The following is an 18,165-nucleotide window of genomic DNA, read 5'->3' as shown; positions in this document are numbered from 1 at the left end:
ACCATTATCTGCCACTTAGAGGACTCCCAGCAATCATTCCATCTGCGCCGAGGCTTCCCCCGCTCCGCTCGCCTCTCCCTGCCTGCGCTGCCGGGCCCAGCCAGCGGGCACAGGGGGACACGGCGCTGTCCCTGCAGAGCTGGCACCCACAGGTGCCTCCGCCCCACAGCCGTGCCTCCCGTGGGTGGTTTGCTGGGGGCTGAGCCAGAGCCAAGGCGACAGTCCCACAGGAGGCTGGCAGAGCGGCTGCGGAGGGGGAAGCTGCCAGGAGGACCCACGGGCTGGACGTTCCAAGCAGCAGGGTGGGCCTGATCCTCCTGGAAGGTGGGGGTGAGCGGGACGAAGCTCCACAGGCCCAGGCTACACTGGGACAGGGCATCAGGAAAGCACAGAGCTCTGTGGCACCCCCAGACTCCCACATCTGGCTGCACGATATGTTATGGAGTTATATTAATTGACACCCAGCACAGCAAGTGGATCCCCCCTCATCCCCCTCCTGGTACCCCCAAACCCCGCCGTGCCTTTGCAGGAGGGACCAGGGTGTCCAGCTCTGCAGCCGGGGTTCCACTGCCACAAGCCCCATGTCCAGCAGCAGGACCTGCCCCCCAGCTCCCCACGGCAGGTCATACTGTAACCCTCCCCACCCCAAGCCCTCCCGGCACTGTCCGCATATCTGTCCATCCCCATCTGCTCTGGCTCACTGGCCCACGACCGCTCATGGTTCCCTCACGTGCAGAGCCCCATGCTGAAGGGACAGCAGCAGTGACAGTGCTGCACAGCCCAGGGACCCGCTGGGGACACGGCACCCAGCCCTCACCCCGCGGAGCTCCGTGACAGCCTGGCATGGGAGTGATGCTGCCCCACCCCTCCCCTGCCCCACAGCTTCTCTTCCCCACCAGCCCACACCGACGGCACTACCGGCCCCCCTGGCGCCAGCTCCTCATCTGCGGTCAGCGAGCTCCAAAGGAGCCGGGCTGTGGAAGACCCCGGGCTCGGTCCTCGTGCTGCACACGTGTCCTGCGGGCAGGCGGATGGGAGCGAGCTGGGCAGATCCCACTGACCCTGGGACGCCCATTCTGGTGACCACTTCCAGGAAAGTGCCCTCGAAAAGCTCAACCAAACTGGTGTTTTCCAAGAAAGGCAGGTTTTGCTGAAAACTTCCCAGCTGGCTCCTACAGTAATCCCATTTACAGCAGAAATATATCCACCCTATGGATTATTCACAGTACAGGAGGAGGACCGAGCTCCAATCGATAGGCCTGCTTTGCACGGGCCTCTCCAAAAACAGTTATTCTCACCAGTGCACAACAGTAAACCAAATGACGCTGGTGCTGCTGAGACCTGCTCTGCTATCTGCACACATTCCCAATTAAAAAGCAGCCAGAGCTAAGAAATAAGAGCTTCTGGCCAATCAGCACGTTAATTAAAAGGATGAGGAATTACCGGAGGCAGTGGCGCTGGGCTGTGCAGTACAAGGGAGTCCTCAGGCCTCCCCCTGCTGCCACCCTCGTCTGCCAGCACAGCTCCGCAGCGCGAGGGAAGGACAGGTCCTGCCGGCCAGGATGGGGAGAACAGACAGGATGAGCTCCAGCACCCCCAAAGCTGAGCCGAGGGAAGGCCAGGCTGCTGGACCCCAGGCAAGCGGGGACCCTGGCCTGCACAGACAGCCCGGGGGCAGGTTCGGCTCACTCACATACCCTCTGCCCGCACCCCAAAACAGGCGTCACAGGCACCACGTACCTCGCTGCCCTGGTGACACCTCCCTGCGGTCCCTCTGCCCCCCAGGACACTCGGCACAAGGGCCAGGCCAAGGAGGGGCCAACACTCTTTGGTCTCTTCTGGATCTGGGGTCTCGTCCCCCAAAAGGGCACTCACATGTCCTGTCTCTGTGTGGCCAGAGGGCTCATTCTGGCCTCCCGACCACCACGTCCAGCCCACGCACCTGCAACGTGGTGGCCCAGCGCAGCTCTCTTGGCCGAAGCTCCTGCAAGCCCACAGCCCCATCCACACCGGGCACAGCGACCAGGTCACACCACCACCCACCTGCTCTTCCTGGATCTTGCTCTGGGGGCAGGCTCAGAGCCGCTCTTCTTGTCTTTAGGCTCCTTGGGGGCTTTGGGTTCCCGAGGTTTCCGGGGCTTCTTGGCCACCTCCCTCTGCTTGGGCTCCTTCGGCTTCTTGGGCTCCTTGGCCTTTTTAGGCTCTTTTGGTTCTTTAGGCTCTCTCCTCCTCTTTGGTTTCACCTCCACAGACGCTTTTTCTCCCCCTTCCTGCTCTCCCAGATCCTTTTTCTTCCGTTTCTTCTTCACCCCCGTGCCCCCACCCCCACTGTCCTGCATCCCGTTCTGGGTGCTCGTCCGCTTCTGCGGAGTCTCGTCAGGCTCCTCCTCTGGGCACTGGCACTGGCCACCCGTGTCCATGGCTGTCACCGTCACCTGGCGGGGCACCTCGTCCTGCTCCTCGCTGCTGCCAAAGGGGTCCTGTGCCTCGCACTCCCAGGCATCTGACATCGGGGAGCAGCTCAGTGCTTTGAAGTTTGGCGGCTGCAGAGAGAACAGAAAGGCGGCATGTGAAGTAAATGCCACATACAGAAATAGCAAGTGCTTTAGGGGGACCTGCAGCCCCAGACAGGCTCTAATCACCTGGCTGCAGCGCGAGCAACATCCCTCAACCTACGGGGTCTATGGCTAATGGCCACCGCACACAGAGGCAGCTCACGGCAGAGGACACCTCTTACCTGCCCGACAGGGGCTCACAGGCTGGAAAGGCCTTTCAGTTCCCCCCAGCCCATGCAGCTCCAGCGCTGGCCCCTCTGCTGGGTCCCCCAGCACCATCCTGCCTCTGATCGCACCCTCACACCCCACCTGCTGAGCCCCAGGGCGACCCACATGCCCAGGCCACCTCCTGCCCATTGCACAGAGCCAGGGACTGTCCCAGCAGGGCACGAGAGGGCATTAAGGATGCTGTGTGGCCTCTGCAACAAGAAACAGGCCCCCAGGTCCATTCAGGGAGTTAGACATGCACCTTTCCTGAGAGCTGCTGGGTGCTTGGGAGCCAAAGCTGCTCTTCCTGCTCCAGCTCTTCCTTTACGTCTCACGAACTTTCCAATGCTGGACACTGATGGGAATTCAGCTGCCTCTTGGCGCGCTCCGCCATGGCAGCCCAACCAGAAACAGCTTGAAAAGGCCCAGGTGTGCTCAAGCAGCAGCAGGAGCGTCTGTCACCAGGAGCCCGGGACTGTCAGCAGCGATCCCGGCCCCTCAGGAGCAGCCCGGGCCGGCAGGGCAGGCAGGGGACAGCTGGAGGAAGGGACCTGTGGGTGGGGGTTCACAGCCGGGACCAGAGACATCCCTTCCAGCAGCTGCCAGAGGGGCAGAGACAAGGGCTGCACAAAGGGCCGGGCAGAAGCGTAGCCGTGCACAAGGATGGGGAAGGGAACATGTCAGTCTCCAGCCTAGCTGCTGTGCAGTGAGTTCCCACCCCCAGCGCACCGGCACAGGCAGCGCCTGGCCCTGCCTGCACGCTCCGCCGGCCCACGGCTCCCTCTGCTCTCTGCCTGCGGCCGGGGCCACAGCCAGCGCCCATCCCTGGGGCACGGCTGAGCCTGTGCAGCACCAGCACGGAGCCCAGCGGGAGAGCCAACCCCACATCCTCCACAGGAGACGGCAAACTTCTCACCCACAGCCACCCGATCCACTCCTTCTAACTGGTGCCCAGCCATGTCCCAGGGGAGCTGCGGCCACCCCGGCCTGGCTCAGCGCCGCAAGGCTGCAGGTCAGCATCAGCCCGGGCCCGGCAGCGTGACCGGGGCTGGAAGCTGGTCCTGCAGGTGGGTGTTTGGTGACTGTCCTGTGAGGCTGAGGCCCTGTCAGGCCTGTCCTGCCAGCCTGGGGGTGGCAGCCCCTCGCAGGGAAGCTGTGGGGCTGTGGTGAGCGGCCCGGGTGGCGCTGGGCAGTGTTGTGCCCGCGGGGACAGTGGCAGCGCTGGCCCCCGGCACCCTGCGCCCACAGCTGCCCTGGGCCAGGGGTGCGGATTCCTTCATGAGCCACTTCCCTGGTGCTGAGGTGCCGGTGCCCGTGGCAGCAATGCCCGGCCCCACGGAGCCCAGCACCATCCAGCTCTTCAGACATCCCCAAGCTGCGGGAGAGAATCTAAATGTCGACATCCCATGGCTGAGAACTGGAGCCCATTCAGAGTGGTCTAGGCACAGGGCACTGTGTATGCTCAGATTTCTGATTTGCATTAGAGGGAAGCATTAAATGAAACAGGCTGCAAAGGGGAAAAGCCACCCGAGGCACCTCCAGCCCCCCAGGCACCTGCAGGTATCCACAAGGGGGCTGCTGGCACATCTGGCACCATCCGGGCTGGCTACACCGGCACCTGCCTGCACGTGGCCACCCCCGGCTCTCTGCCCTGGCCGCGGCTGCTCCTGCGACCTGCAACGGGGAGATCAGCCCTCCTGTCACACGGACAAGCCATCAAAGCGCACCCAAGCAATTGAGCGGAACCTATTCTGGACTGGGAAAAAATCAGCACTAGAGATGCTGCCTCTGAGCCCACAGGCTGAGCAACAGGATCAGTCCCAGCCTTTGCATTCCTCAGATCTTGCAAGCTCGGGATCAGCTGGAACAATTCACTGGATTAGCTACAAAGCTCGCAGACCCCCAAGAGCCTGGATCTCCTTCTGCTCCTGCACTAAACAGCAGCCAAGTGCAGACACCAGACAGAAAGCAAATCTTCAGCATCGCTGCACAGCAGGAGGGTGAACTACTTCTTCCCAGCCACAGCTTGTAGCCCTGAGTCTCGCAAGGGGCCGCCGGCTTCCAGGCAGACCCCCCAATGGGCAACGGTCTGGCTACTGCAATGCAACACTCCTTCTGCTCCTCCTGCAGCACCTCCAGGCTGCCAACGGCCCCCCAGCCTCTGGGCGAGCACACCACCGCGGCAGCACAGACGTGTTGGTACAGGGAACTCACTAACTAACACTTGAAGAACTAACCCTTAAAGAGCTAACCCTTAGCCCACATAGAATTGCCTAGCTTAGGGTTTTGTGTAACTTATTGTATGAGAAACAGGAGATCGAAGATGACTTCACAAGCCTTGCAAAGATAAAAAACCCTTCGCTGCATCCTTGGGTGAACTAGATAACAGAATGCTGGGCACAGGACAGGAGATAAGCCAGTTCTAACCAACTCATCAGTCTGAGTCCCAGCCAGCTCAGCACGCCAGGCCAGGGTCAGAGCGCACAGCGGAGGAGACCCCGGCCACCATCACCGCACAGGCACAGCCAGGAGGGACCGGAGGTGGAGACTATGGAAATGATTTCCCGGATCTCATTGTAATAAGAAACCCCTTCTCGGGGACAGGTTATGAATATGTATAGGCATTCCTAGAACTTTCATGAATATGAAATACTTTACAGCATTTAACCAAACTCGCAGCTGCTGGAAATTTACACATCTTGGGCAGAGCTGCCCCGTGTGTCCAGCGCTGAATAAACATACCTCTTTATAACCTCACAGGTTGCAAAGTAATTTCCGTGCCTCAGTGTCCACCTCGGCCACCTCCCAGGCAGCGCCGCGGCTCCGGCACCAGCAGTGCCGGCATTGTGCCACGGGATGTCCCGTGGGCATCAATCACCTCACAGCTGCTGTGGCACGGGGCAGCAGCACCTGCGTCCAGCTGGAGCAGCCACAAGGCCTGGTGCATGGAAGGCATGGAAGGGCCACCAAACACCAGCCTTGGGACCGAGCAGCTCATGGCCAGGGCTTGAGCAGGCACCGGGACACCAGGCAAGGTACTGCCAGCCCCAGAAACCCTCCAGCATCCAATGCTGCTTCGTTTCTCTTGAGGGCAAAAGGCTCCATGTCATGTTCTTACAAGTCTATGGCAAGCTCCCGCCATCCACACAAGCACAAAGCGGCAGCCAGAGCTCAGCACACTGCTGTGAGCCAGGAATGGGCTTTTCCTACTTCCCTTGCTGAGGTTCAGTTTATCCTGGCTTCTCGTCAACAGGAAGAGGCTGAGAACGCAGTGCCAGCGTTATCTGTGCTCCTGCGTGGCTCCAAAGCACACTCACAGCCGCAGGAACACTGTCCCCGACCAGCCGCGGCCCCAGTGCCACCGGGAACCACCACCTTTGCTTCCACAGGGCCGTGCCACACCGATGGGGACACAGCACCGCAGGGAGCTCTGCTGCAGCACGCTGAGTGGCCTGAGACACACATCCCCATGAGCCATCAGGCTGCCCACGGCTTTGCCTGGGCTACCAGCCACCACGTCTGCAGGAACAGACAGCGGTGACACGCCAACACGTCCCTTCGCAGGGGAGAAACACGAGCTTCACGAGCCTAAACCTGGCACATCGCAGCCCCAGGATGCTTGCTGCAGCAGGCGGGCAGCGCAGGCGGTGTGGGCAGGACGGGCAGGACAGGCAGTGTGGGCAGTGTGGGCAGGACGGGCAGGACAGGCAGTGTGGGCAGTGCAGGCAGGGTGGGCAGGACGGGCAGGGTGGGCAGGACGGGCAGGACACGCAGTGTGGGCAGTGCAGGCAGGGTGGGCAGTGCAGGCAGTGCGGGCAGGGTGGGCAGGATGGGCAGTGTGGGCAGCACAGGCAGTGTGGGCAGGACAGGCAGCACAGGCAGTGTGGGCAGGATGGGCAGTGTGGGCAGGACAGGCAGTGTGGGCAGGGTGGGCAGTGTGGGCAGCACAGGCAGGGTGGGCAGCACAGGCAGGGTGGGCAGGATGGGCAGCACAGGCAGGGTGGGCAGCACAGGCAGGGTGGGCAGGATGGGCAGTGTGGGCAGCACAGGCAGGATGGGCAGCACAGGCAGTGTGGGCAGCACAGGCAGGGTGGGCAGTGCAGGCAGCACAGGCAGGGTGGGCAGGATGGGCAGTGTGGGCAGCACAGGCAGGGTGGGCAGGACAGGCAGTATAGGCAGCACAGGCAGGGTGGGCAGTGTGGGCAGCACAGGCAGGGTGGGCAGCACGGGCAGCGAGCTCTGCCACCCCGTCTGCCCAGCCTGACTGCAGCTCGGAGCTCCAGCGGCAGGATGGCATCCAGACCACGGCAGCTAAGGGCTGCATGAACCCAACTGTGTAACCACGAGCACCAAAGCAGCTGGCGACATTCCGCACTACAAGCTGACAAGGTATGGGAAAAACCTGCTAATGTTGTTTAAATCATGCTGCCCTCCTAAGTGGCTTTTAGTTCTCAAGTAGTGAGAGCACCTTGTCACCTGCTCTGTTCCGTTCCCCGTTCTGCTGTTCCCCATCACATGCTCCCCTGCAGAGCTCTCAGCCCAGCTAAGGGACAGGTGACAAGTCCCCTTCCCCTCCGGCCAGGCCAGCTCTCAGACATCGTTCTGACTCATTGTTCTCCATTTCCCAAACACTAGATGTGCCTCTGGGACAACCTGCAGGCAGATCACACACTCTCTGCCAGCGTTTTATAGACCCCTCCAGAAGCGGGGACACCCTGAGCAAAGACACACAAGGCTGGTTCCCCCGTGTGCATTACTTGGCACATCTTAAGATTCTTCTTCAACTCTTCGGACTCCATTTCAGCACCTCTGATGACCGCAGGAATCAGCTGGTACCTTGTCCCCTGCTCTGCACCATGACAACAGAGCCATTCTTCCTCTGATTTGCTTCCTGTTCTTTAACCAGTCACTAATTTACAGGATTACCTCTGATTAGGACAATGTAAAAGCATTTGGTGAGGAACTTTCCCGGCAGTGGTTTGGGAGCCCCTGCGCACTGTGCAGCCCAGACCAACCTCAGCCCGCGCCGTGGCCATCTCCAACATCCCGGGCAGACCGCAAGGACTACCTTTGATTTACAAAAGCCATGCTGACTATTCACCAGTGTAGTAGTTTCGTAGACAAAGTGTTTATTCTAGTTCCTAATGATTTATCCAATACCCAGCTAAACCTACTGTCCTTTAGTTTCACACTTGCACCTCCCCTTCCATGGACGTGGCCCTGATGGGTGACGGCCCCCAACACTATTTGTTAGCGCTTCCCAACATCTCATCAGGCTCCTTCACAATTCTAGAGCAAACACCATCAGAGCCAGGTGGCCTGTGTTACTTTGCTACAAATGTCTTTATCAAAGCCTTTAATTTACAGGTGACTCCGATGGGTCTGGCACTGGCGACGGATCTGGGCTGGGAGCCGTTCTGCCAACACCGCGTTTCCATGAGCACTCACTTGACACCGCAATGCTTATTTACCCTCTGACTCCTCTTCAAGGCTTTTTAGTCCTAAGATACTTGGAAAAAAAAACTATTCTTAAACTCTGGGTCTTTAGCAAGTGGTTCCTAAAAATCTTTTTAGTCCCGCCTTGTTTTACTTTTAAATTCCCTGAGTATGTGTCCTTTTTCTTACTACAACATTTTTTAACTAAAGGAAGCCAGTATTTTAAATTGAACAGCCTCTTCTACGTGTCTCTTACGTGCCTGTCTAACCATGCAGGGTTGTTGTTTCTGGGGTATTTTGGAGGCAGGGGAAGCGAAAGCCCGACGTCCAGGTTTTGGGAGGTGATGCCCACCTCTGGTACCCAGGCAGCCCCCACACGTCCAGCGCCACTTTGATCAGTAAAGCTGTGCCTCTGCGCTGTCTCTCAACTGGCATTTTTTTGGTGACATTGTAATGATTTTACATTTTTGGAATAAGCTTTTCTGTAACTTTTGTACATTTTTTTATTCCCCGAGGAATCTTCTATAAATTACATTTCATACAGGGAAACAAGTCCCTCGGCAGCAGCTGGAGCACAAAGTCTCGTCCCATGTGTGTAACTACTATCAAAGAGAAGGTCAGAGGGACAAAAATGTTTGAAACCTCCCCAGAGAGCCGTGAAGGCTAACAGAGAGCACTTGTAATTGCACGACCGCATTAGGGGGCAAAGCCAAGGTTAGGGTGGGCTTTAACGGTGTGTTTCCTTGTTTCACTTCATTTAGAGTCCCCATTTGACTCGGCTTCCCAGTTTCCATTCAGGATGCAGGGGAACACAGCACCAGAGGCGCGGCGGCTCCTGCCCCGGCCGGGCTCCCTCCCCTCTCCCAACCCAGGACGCAGCGGCCGCCGCAGCGCTCCCCGAGCCCCCAGCAAAGAGCAGAGCTGGGCTCACGGGACCTGAGGGAACAGTTAAAAACTCCCTCTGGCACGTGTGCAGGGTGCTCAGAGCCGTGAAGTTCGGCAGCGGTTTCCCCGCGAGTGCCCAGGGCCCGCAGCAGCCCGGGGCCCGCGGGACGGGCTGAGCCGGCCCCAAACCCCAGGTACCTGCGCAGGGAACCACGGAGAAGAGGAACGAGGGGAACAGTAACTGCGAAGAGAAGGTGGAGAGCGAACAGGGGACAGGGAGGGGGCAGCTATGACAGGAGGTCAGGATGGCACTAAGATGTTACAGGATGAGGGTCCTACGGAGCAAGTGAGAATGGAGAACAGCAGGCAGTTTTGGGTGAAGAAAAGAGAAAATCAGGCCCAAGCACCTGGGAGAGGTTCAGCAGGAGGGGTCAGGCTTGGCTGCATGGGGCAGAAGATCCTGCAGATCCCCTCCACGGCCCATGAGACCACATCACCCTCCCTGCGTCCAGCGCTCCTGGGCTCCCAGCCCATGCGCGGGCAGCCCAGCATCACCCCGTGGCCTGTAAAGGGGGCACCGATTACACAGCTTGCACACTTGCCATGTGACACCCAGAAAGGCAGGAGCAGGGAGGCCCCCCTGGACCCACGTGCAGCAGGGACAGGCCAGCACTGCTGGAGGTGTGATGGGGATGAAGCGGACAGTGCACGGGCATCGCTCCTGATCCGTACCCAAATCCCGCAGTACCACAGGAGTCTGGGGCTGGGAGGGGAAAAGAAGCAACAACTCGATGTCCACCCCGCTGCCCATCCTGCGCCTCGGGGCCTTGCCCTGAGCCTCTCCCCATAAAAGCACCGCGTTCCCAGCAGGGCAGAGCTCTGCCACAGCCTCAGGGTCTCAACAGCAGCTCCATCCTGCGAGGAGGCCACAGCTGAGCCCTTTTCACAGTCATCGCCAAGAGCAAAGCCAGCTCCCGCGGCTGCTGGGCTCAGACAACACCCACACAACACGTTCTTGCCGGGCAGTGTGACCAGAGCCAGCAGCAGTGGCCACCCCACGTGCCATCTTGCACATGAGTGCCAGCGTCATTCAACCCCCGCTCACTGCAGGCTGGGCCAGGCCTTCCTGCAGTCCCCCGAAGGACTCCGCCAGAGAAGCCCTGCATTTGGGTCTAGGGCACAGCTCACTGCACACAGAGATCTGTCCTATATGTGGAGTGTCCATGGGGACCCTGACTGCAGGGCTCACCAAAGGTTTCCATGCTCTTCACACAGAGGCCAATGTCCACGGCCTGCTCGGCTTCCCCCAGGGCACTGACCGGAGCCACCAGCAGCTGGAGGTGGCACCACCACACAGCTCTGCCATCCCCAGATGGTCACACTGGCCGCCACCGGCCCAGTCTGTCTGCACAGCCGGCTGCAGAGCCCCGTGACAGAAGTGGAGAAGGCAGCTCCTTCCACACACAGCGTTTCAGCAGGCTGCTGAGCCGTCCTCTCTGGTGTGCACAGCACAGGCTGGTGTATTCTAGTCGCTGGGTGTCCACACCCCTCATTTCCAGCTCTTAATGCAATGCAGCAGAAGCTAAAAATACACAAGTGCCACCCTCCGTCATGTCTCCGAGCAGGCTCTGCAGTCGCCATGGGATGTGCGTGATGGAGGTGGGGCCTGGCTCCATTCCCGAAACACTCCACTGAGACACAGCCCTCAGCAACTACAGCCGGGAAGCTCCGTCCTGTGGCCGAGCCAGCCCTGGCGCGCATGTCCCCACCGCCCTGGCACAGGGCACGGCCGGGGCAGCGGGAACCGGGGCTGCCCAGGGCTGCCCAGGCCGTCCTCCCCGCTCAGTCCTCTCTGCTCAGGGGGGAAGGCAGGAAAGGGCATGGAAAGAGGAGAGTCTGTGCAGCAGCAGGGTGAGGTGAGGAGCCCTCGGGACCACGGGGGGGACCAGGACCAGCGCTCCTGGCTGTGGGTGGAGGAGCAGGGCACCCTGGCAGCTCACCGCTCCCCTTTGTCCTTACAGCCACAGGTGCCCGCATGCTGCTCAGCAGAGCAAAACTCCTCCGTGCACCACGGGTCATCACACCTGACAGTCTCATCGTGACAAAAAAGCCCAGGATGGGCCAGGAGCCCATGGACACAGCCTGGGACAGAGCCCCAGGTGCCCCCAGGCTGGGGAGCCCCGTTCCCTGCACCGGCTCCCGCTGCTGCCCACGCTCTGCTCCAGCCCCGCCAGCTCCACTAACAGCCCTGGGCAGCATTTGCAGCAGGCAAGACAACCAAGTTCCCGTTCCACTTACACAGACCCACAAAATTCAGGAAAAGCTTTCATTTTATGCAGTGAGTGCCTGAAGCAAAGGCCAGCAGAACTCCCACAGACGCTCCTGGGGGCCGCATGCCCTGACCCGTTCCTGCTGCGAGCACCGCTCCTGCTGCCGCCCCACGCTGCCGCTGCGCACCCCTGGGGAGCAGGACATCCCACCACCTCCACGCCCCGGCTGGAAATAGAAGAGCCCTCGAGGAGAAAGTAGGAGCCGGGGGTCACAGGGCTTCCCATCCCCTCCCTCTCCAAGAGGCAATCAGTGCTGCTCTGCTCCGACAGTCTGAGCGGACGGGAGCACTTCCATGGGTCTAGAACAAGGGCATTTACAGGCACTGTGGGATAACTGCATTTATTTTAGTTCAATATTTCTCAGGTTATTCAACAAGTCAGAGCTTGGCAGAAATATGCAGAAGACCCTTCAGTGCCCAGAGAGGAGCAGGGCACAGATGGGAGAGGCAGCCCAGGGGCAATGGTGCTGCTGAAGCCCCCAAATTAAATCCATGGCTTGCTGTTGCTCTCCAAGGCAGCGGGAAACCCCTGTCCCACCTCTGCCAGCAGACGAGGCACCCTGGCATGAAGCCTCCTAAGTCACGAGGGAAGTGACAGGTTTCATGAGTTAGTCACAGCTTGGTGACAAATCCACCAGATTTTCATGCATTACTAAGACGAGTCGTGCAAACACAGACCCTGCCTGCGCTAACAACAGCCCCTCATCTGGTGCACCAGCTGGCAATGCCCTGCGTGCCAAGCCATCCTAACGCATGCAGGAAGGGCAGCACTGCTGCGGGGGACACCAAGGGGACACAGACAGGAGCTCCTCCCAGGACAGCTCCCTGCGACACCCCAGCTCTCCAGCCCAGGCTTCACAAGCCACCGCGGTGGCCATGGCCAGGACAAGGCACTTGCTCAGCGCAGCCAGGGGCACGGCGAAGGAGAGAGCGCATCCAGAACCCATTCCCAAAGGAAGCCGGCAGCTCTCCTGCCATCCCTGCCCCGTGTGAAGGGTGCCGGCATTTTGCCAACCTTTGTACCCATGGACCTGAACCTACACCTCACGACCAAGGTGGAGCTTCTGCAGGTGAGAGGCTGGCAGGGAGACGTACAGACACGCATGGCCCTTCAGAGCCCTGGGAAGCACACAAGCATCTTGTCTTCTCCAGAGAGACTGCTCAATGGACTTGTGAAGGCAACAGCCTTGGTGCCATGAGGAGTCTGTTTATAAGGTGTGGGAGGTCCTGCGCTCAGGTGTCCGGGGGGATGTGGAATGGCACCTCTTGCTTGTTTTGCCTCCAAGGCCGCTCAGCAGGCTCTGCAGAGCAGGGCAGGGACCCAGCCAGCCCCTCCACCACACCCATCAGGAACCCAGACCCCCAGGAGCCCCGCTTAGCCAGTTCAGCCAAGCACCGAACTCACAGCAGCACTTCTGAGTGCTGCCCAGACCCTTCCGGGGACAGCCCAGCACAGCCCCTGCAGAGCTGGTGACCCCAGGAACGCTGCAGCTCACTCTGTGACATGCTGCAAGAATTGTCCTATGCTGCCACCAGTTCAGAGAGCTCAGGGGATGAGCAGCTCCACCCCTACCCCTCCTGGTTCACACCGGCATGCCTTTATCTCCATCCCAGACTTTATCTGCCGGGGCAATCACACAAAACCCTTTGGCAGCTGAGCCCTCTAAAATCTCCAAATGCTGAGGGAGGACGGTTTTGCTGTGCTGAAAACCCATGTGATTTCAGCAATCCCATTTCCAGAGCGGATAACCCGCTACACTAGTCCAAAGGAGCGGTGGGAATTCCTTACCTGGGTTTGGCTCCCGGAGGAGAGAGCTGCCTGGCCCGCGCCCCGGGTGCCCGGCAGGGCTGGCACGCAGGACCGGCCGCGCTCCCCTCCTCCTCCCCTGAGCCCGGCTCTGCTCCTTCACAGCGTCTTTAGGACACGCTGACAAACTCCCTACAGCATCGGTGCTCCGTACACACACCTTCCTGTCTCCACAGCGGCTGGCTTGCTGCAAGCTCACAACAGCACACTCGGCTTTTCCAAACCTTTCCTCCCCTTCCTCCTCGCCATGAACCTGCCGTGACGGTGCCATCTGCAGCTGCCCCGAGCGGCACGAAAATGCTGCTTCAGGGCTGGCTAGAAATGGCACCAGCTCGTGCTCTCCAGCAGATTTATCCCTTAGCTCAGTGTGCAATTTAATGGTTTCCTATTAAAAGCAGCACAGACACAAATCAGCGCAGAGTGGACCGGTTTGTTTTATACCTCCAGCCGTATTTCACCCGGGCATGCAGAGCAACTCTCCACGCACCTAACAGGTCCTTTCCCTTGATCAGAGTGCCGACGCTCAGCTTCTTCCTCGGCACACAGTTAATACCACCGGCTCATAAATCTCCTCCAGGAGCAGCAGGTAGATATGATCCAATGCGGCAATTCTGAAATGGCAGCTTGGTGGGTTGGGATTATTTCTGAGCAAGGGAAGATTCCCTGGCCAAGCTCTCACAGCCCCGCAGCCACGGCCTTCCCGGCCTCCCCGCCCGTGTCAGTCCTGGAGCATCATGTTATCAGCAGCAAACACAGCAAACATGCAGTTTTGTAAGATTATTGTGATGAGATTCAAACAAGAACCAATGGTAGGGACGTTGAGGGAATGAAGGGTTGCTCCTCCACAGGGAACAGAACCGAATCAAGAGCATTTCCATTACTGAAGATAACCCGCACCTTGTTCAATTGCCCACATCAGACTCATCTGCTCTAGGCTGCAGCTCAGATCAAATTTTGACCTGCTCAGCTGCAGCCTCGTCTGGAAATGCAGCCCCCCCCGCTTCCACCACACATCATCTGCAACAATTCACACACAGGACAAGGTCCCCAGGCCTTGCCAGCTTAGTTGGGAGAAGGAGAGAGGGTCACAAACCTGCTTTTCTTTTTTCTGTATTTTCATTATCATCAAATCTGGGATGAATGTTATTTCTGCAAGACACAACACAAAAAAAAATTCACAATAAAGAGACTGGTGAACCTGAGGTGCTCCATCCTTCCACATCACCCCTCCAAGAGGCCGAGCCAACCCCAGTGCCACTCAGAGCAACAGAGCTGCAGGACTGAAACGCTCTCGGGGACAAGCTTGGGGACACCTGCTCTGCTGAGCCATGGCAAGGAGCCCGACCACACATCTCTGCAGCTCGGTGCTGCCTGAACCCGCCGGGCAGGACCCACCTCACAGTCACAGTCCCAGCATGAAGTGGCGCAGCCAGGGCCAGCGGAGATTCACGTCACCTCCCCAGAGCCCCAGAGCCACCCCGGCACCCCTGAGAGGTGTGTCGGCTGCTGCCAGCCCCGCTGCAGCAGAGGAACGCAGTAAACAAACCAGGCTCTGCCAAGCAGCAAAGACAGCAGGGAGAGACATGAGAGGATGCAGGAGCTCGGAGCGGACTGCGAGCCCTCCTGCCAAGGAAGAGCTGCCAGGGGACGAGGACAGGGCAAGGAGGGGGCAGAGCTGTGCTGGCAGACACCAGCTCCCCAGAAGCTGCAGCAGCCCCGGAGCAGCGGCGGGGCAGGGCCAGGGGCCGGCTGTCCCGCAGCCTGTGTCCCCAGCGCAGGACGGGGAGCTGCAGGTGAGGTGATTCCCAAGCAGCACCCCCACCAGCCTGCCCAAGTCCAGCCCTGAGCAGCACCTCAGTGCCAGAGGCAGAACTGCCTGTGCAAACAGGTCCCCACACTGTCCCCCACTAGCAGAGGGGACCAAGGAGGGATCTATGGTGATGCAGCAATCCGAGAGCTCTCTGGGGCGAAGACTGTTCCGCAAATTCCCTGCTCCACGGCTCAGCACCCTGCCCCCCGTGGCACCTTTTGGCTGGTCCCTCCCCATGGCCACAGCTCCCGCAGGTGCTGCCCCAGCAGCTGCGCCCACACAGCACCCAGCACCTCTGCGCACTGCCACCCACCCCACACAGCACCCAGCACCTCTGCGCACTGCCACCCACCCCACACAGCACCCAGCACCTCTGCGCACTGCCACCCACCCCACACAGCACCCAGCACCTCTGCGCACTGCCACCCACCCCACACAGCACCCAGCACCTCTGTGCCCTGACACCCACCCCACACAGCACCCAGCACCTCTGTGCACTGCCACCCACCCCACACAGCACCCAGCACCTCTGTGCACTGACACCCACCCCACCCAGCACCTCTGCGCACTGCCACCCACCCCACACAGCACCCAGCACCTCTGTGCACTGACACCCACCCCACCCAGCACCTCTGCGCACTGCCACCCACCCCACACAGCACCGAGCACCTCTGCGCACTGCCACCCACCCCACACAGCACCCAGCACCTCTGCGCACTGCCACCCATCCCACACAGCACCCAGCACCTCTGTGCACTGACACCCACCCCACACAGCACCCAGCACCTCTGCGCACTGCCACCCACCCCACACAGCACCCAGCACCTCTGTGCACTGACACCCACCCCACCCAGCACCCAGCACCTCTGTGCACTGACACCCACCCCACACAGCACCCAGCACCTCTGTGCACTGCCACCCACCCCACACAGCACCCAGCACCTCTGTGCCCTGACACCCACCCCACACAGCACCCAGCACCTCTGTGCCCTGACACCCACCCCACACAGCACCCAGCACCTCTGTGCCCTGACACCCACCCCAGCGTGCGGCCGGCGGGCGAGCGGACACGCAGCTGCCCAGGCCCGATTCCTCTGGACTGGGCGCAGGTTGGACCCTGCCAGCCACAGGAGAACGCCGGGCCCAGCGCTTCCCTCCTGCCGCTGCTGTGTCGGTAGGAAGGCCAGGAGCAGCCCCGCCACACACGGGGCGATCGGCACCGATCCCGGGTGGATGGGGGTTGCTGCAGTTCCCCAGGATGAACACACTCACCTGCCACAGTCAAGGTGACACAGTGAGGTGACAGCCCCATGTGCTCCCCACAACAGGCCCAGCCACACTACACCTGACGGAGCTGCTGGGGTTTGCCCAGAGCACCCTGCTCCAGGCAATAGAGGCTTTTTGGGGAGCCGACCCCAAGCAGTTGTCTGCTCCCACAGTGCGAGCAACGGGCACTAAAGAGCCCAGAGCATTTTACAAGGGATTTAGATACAAATCCCACAAGCACCTGCCTCTTGCTCCCCTCCCGTACCACACAAACCCCACACCACAAGCCACAGCAACACAGGAGCCTCCCACGCAGCTGCTGGATGAATTCTGCGTGTCAGTGCTGGTCCATGGCTCATGGCCACCACACCACGGAGAAGAGGCAAAGCCTTCTTACTCTGATCCCAGCTACATGGCACAGGCCAGCCCAGCCTGTCTCACATGTAGGTCAAGCTTGGTGGCAGTAAGGCAAGGCACCCAGCGCCACCAGCTGACTGGGGAGGAGCTTGATGGCATCTGTGGACAGGATGACACAGAATTTCTTTCTCATGACTGCTCCTGCCAGCCCTTCCTGTACCCCCAAACGTGCCCCAGAAGGGCTGCAGGACACAGGGCTGCTGCAGCTCACAATCCTGCCGGGCTCCAGCAGAGAGCAGCCCCATCCCAAGGGTTTGCTCAGAGCCAGAAGCGTTGGAGATCTGGGTTTGGTTCAGCTTTCACAGAGGCCTCTGGGCTGCAGGAGACTCCAAGGTGCTCACTCACCCTCCCCACCAGCAGCGCGGGAGCACACTGGCCTTGGCTCACCAGCCCCTCCTGCGCCCAGCAGGTCCTGCCAGGGCCCAGCCAGCCCCTCGGCTCCCAGGGTGGGAGATGCTCTTGCCCTGCCTCTGCTTCCCAGCCTTTCACTCACGGATTTTCTTCTGGAGTAACCCAGAGAATGGATCCTGGGAAGGAGAAAGGACGTGGTCTGCAAGGCAGCAGTTCAGCACCACTTCTGGCAAGTAAAAGCAACATTAAATCCCTTGTTAAAAGTCCCTCAGTACCAGGCTAGCCCAGGCTAGAAGTCTTATCCCATGGCTTACAAGGGCTTGCTTCTGTCACTCAGCTCTGGGTTTTCAGGGCTTTTTTTGGTCAAAATGAAACAAACCTCAGACATTGTGGATCACACACATTTAGTGGCCTAGGTCCCACACACTCCCCACCTGTGCACAGTGGGAGCACAGCAGCTGAGCAAGAGGGCTGAGGGGTGCCAGGAAGCCCAATGTGACAGTGAGCAAGTGCCCCAGCCCTGCGGCCTTTGCAGAGCCCAGGCAAGGGCTGGGGACCCGCTGCCATCAGCCTTGGTGGCTCAGCCCCACAGCCCCGGCATCCGCTGCTGCGCCTCCTGGCACTGCGCAGGCACCACCCTGCCTGGCGCTGCGCAGGCACCCAGCCCTCGGCGAAGGGGGGTTCTGAGCAGGCACTGGGCAGGATGGTGCCTGCAGGCAGGGAAGGGCAGCCAGTGCTACCAGCAAGTTGCGCAGGGAAGGAGCTTCAGCCCTTGCTTCATGAACAGCAAGAAGGAAGGCAGGCAGAGGCAGGCTGTGTATGGACAGGAGCCGGCAGCAGGTTTGTGCCGCAGGCCCGGTGCTCCGCGGAGGGGCCGCGCAGAGCTGGGATGTTCCTGGGCTCCCCAGGGGAAGGAGAGCCGGGTGCTGCTGCCCCAGAGCCCTCTCCTGCAGCCGGCTGTTCTCCTTCCCGGGCAGCCCTGCACCAGGCTGCGGTGGGCTAGGCTGCACATTCCTAACATCGTTTTTCCCAGGGAGCACACAAGGACTCACCTGCACACACATGGCTCGTGAACAACTCTGCCCAGGTTCAAGTTAGTACT

At 60.2% G+C, this 18,165-nt stretch overlaps 1 protein-coding gene across 14 annotated transcripts in view; it reads right to left on the bottom strand.

Moving 5' to 3' along the window:
* CHD6 (chromodomain helicase DNA binding protein 6) overlaps positions 1 to 18,165 on the bottom strand; it is an 88,621-nt gene that overhangs the window by 41,305 nt on the left and 29,151 nt on the right. For 11 of the 14 annotated variants that reach the window (XM_082065356.1, XM_082065348.1, XM_082065349.1 and 8 more), the window contains 2 exons: positions 14,313 to 14,368; positions 2,044 to 2,543 (listed from right to left, as the gene is read on the bottom strand). In XM_082065356.1, coding sequence (XP_081921482.1) covers positions 2,044 to 2,543; positions 14,313 to 14,345 — 533 coding nt within the window. In that variant the 5' untranslated portion in view covers positions 14,346 to 14,368. Of the gene's footprint in view, positions 1 to 2,043; positions 2,544 to 13,706; positions 13,770 to 14,312; positions 14,369 to 14,614; positions 14,671 to 18,165 lie in introns of those variants that run through there. The other 3 variants (XM_082065357.1, XM_082065363.1, XM_082065362.1) reach the window with 3 other exon arrangements.

Source organism: Streptopelia decaocto, assembly GCF_964273445.1.
Source record: "Streptopelia decaocto genome assembly, chromosome: 14".
NCBI lineage: Eukaryota > Metazoa > Chordata > Aves > Columbiformes > Columbidae > Streptopelia > Streptopelia decaocto.
The sequence above is the reverse complement of the archived record's forward strand: the minus strand, read 5'-3'. Positions and strand labels throughout refer to the sequence as shown.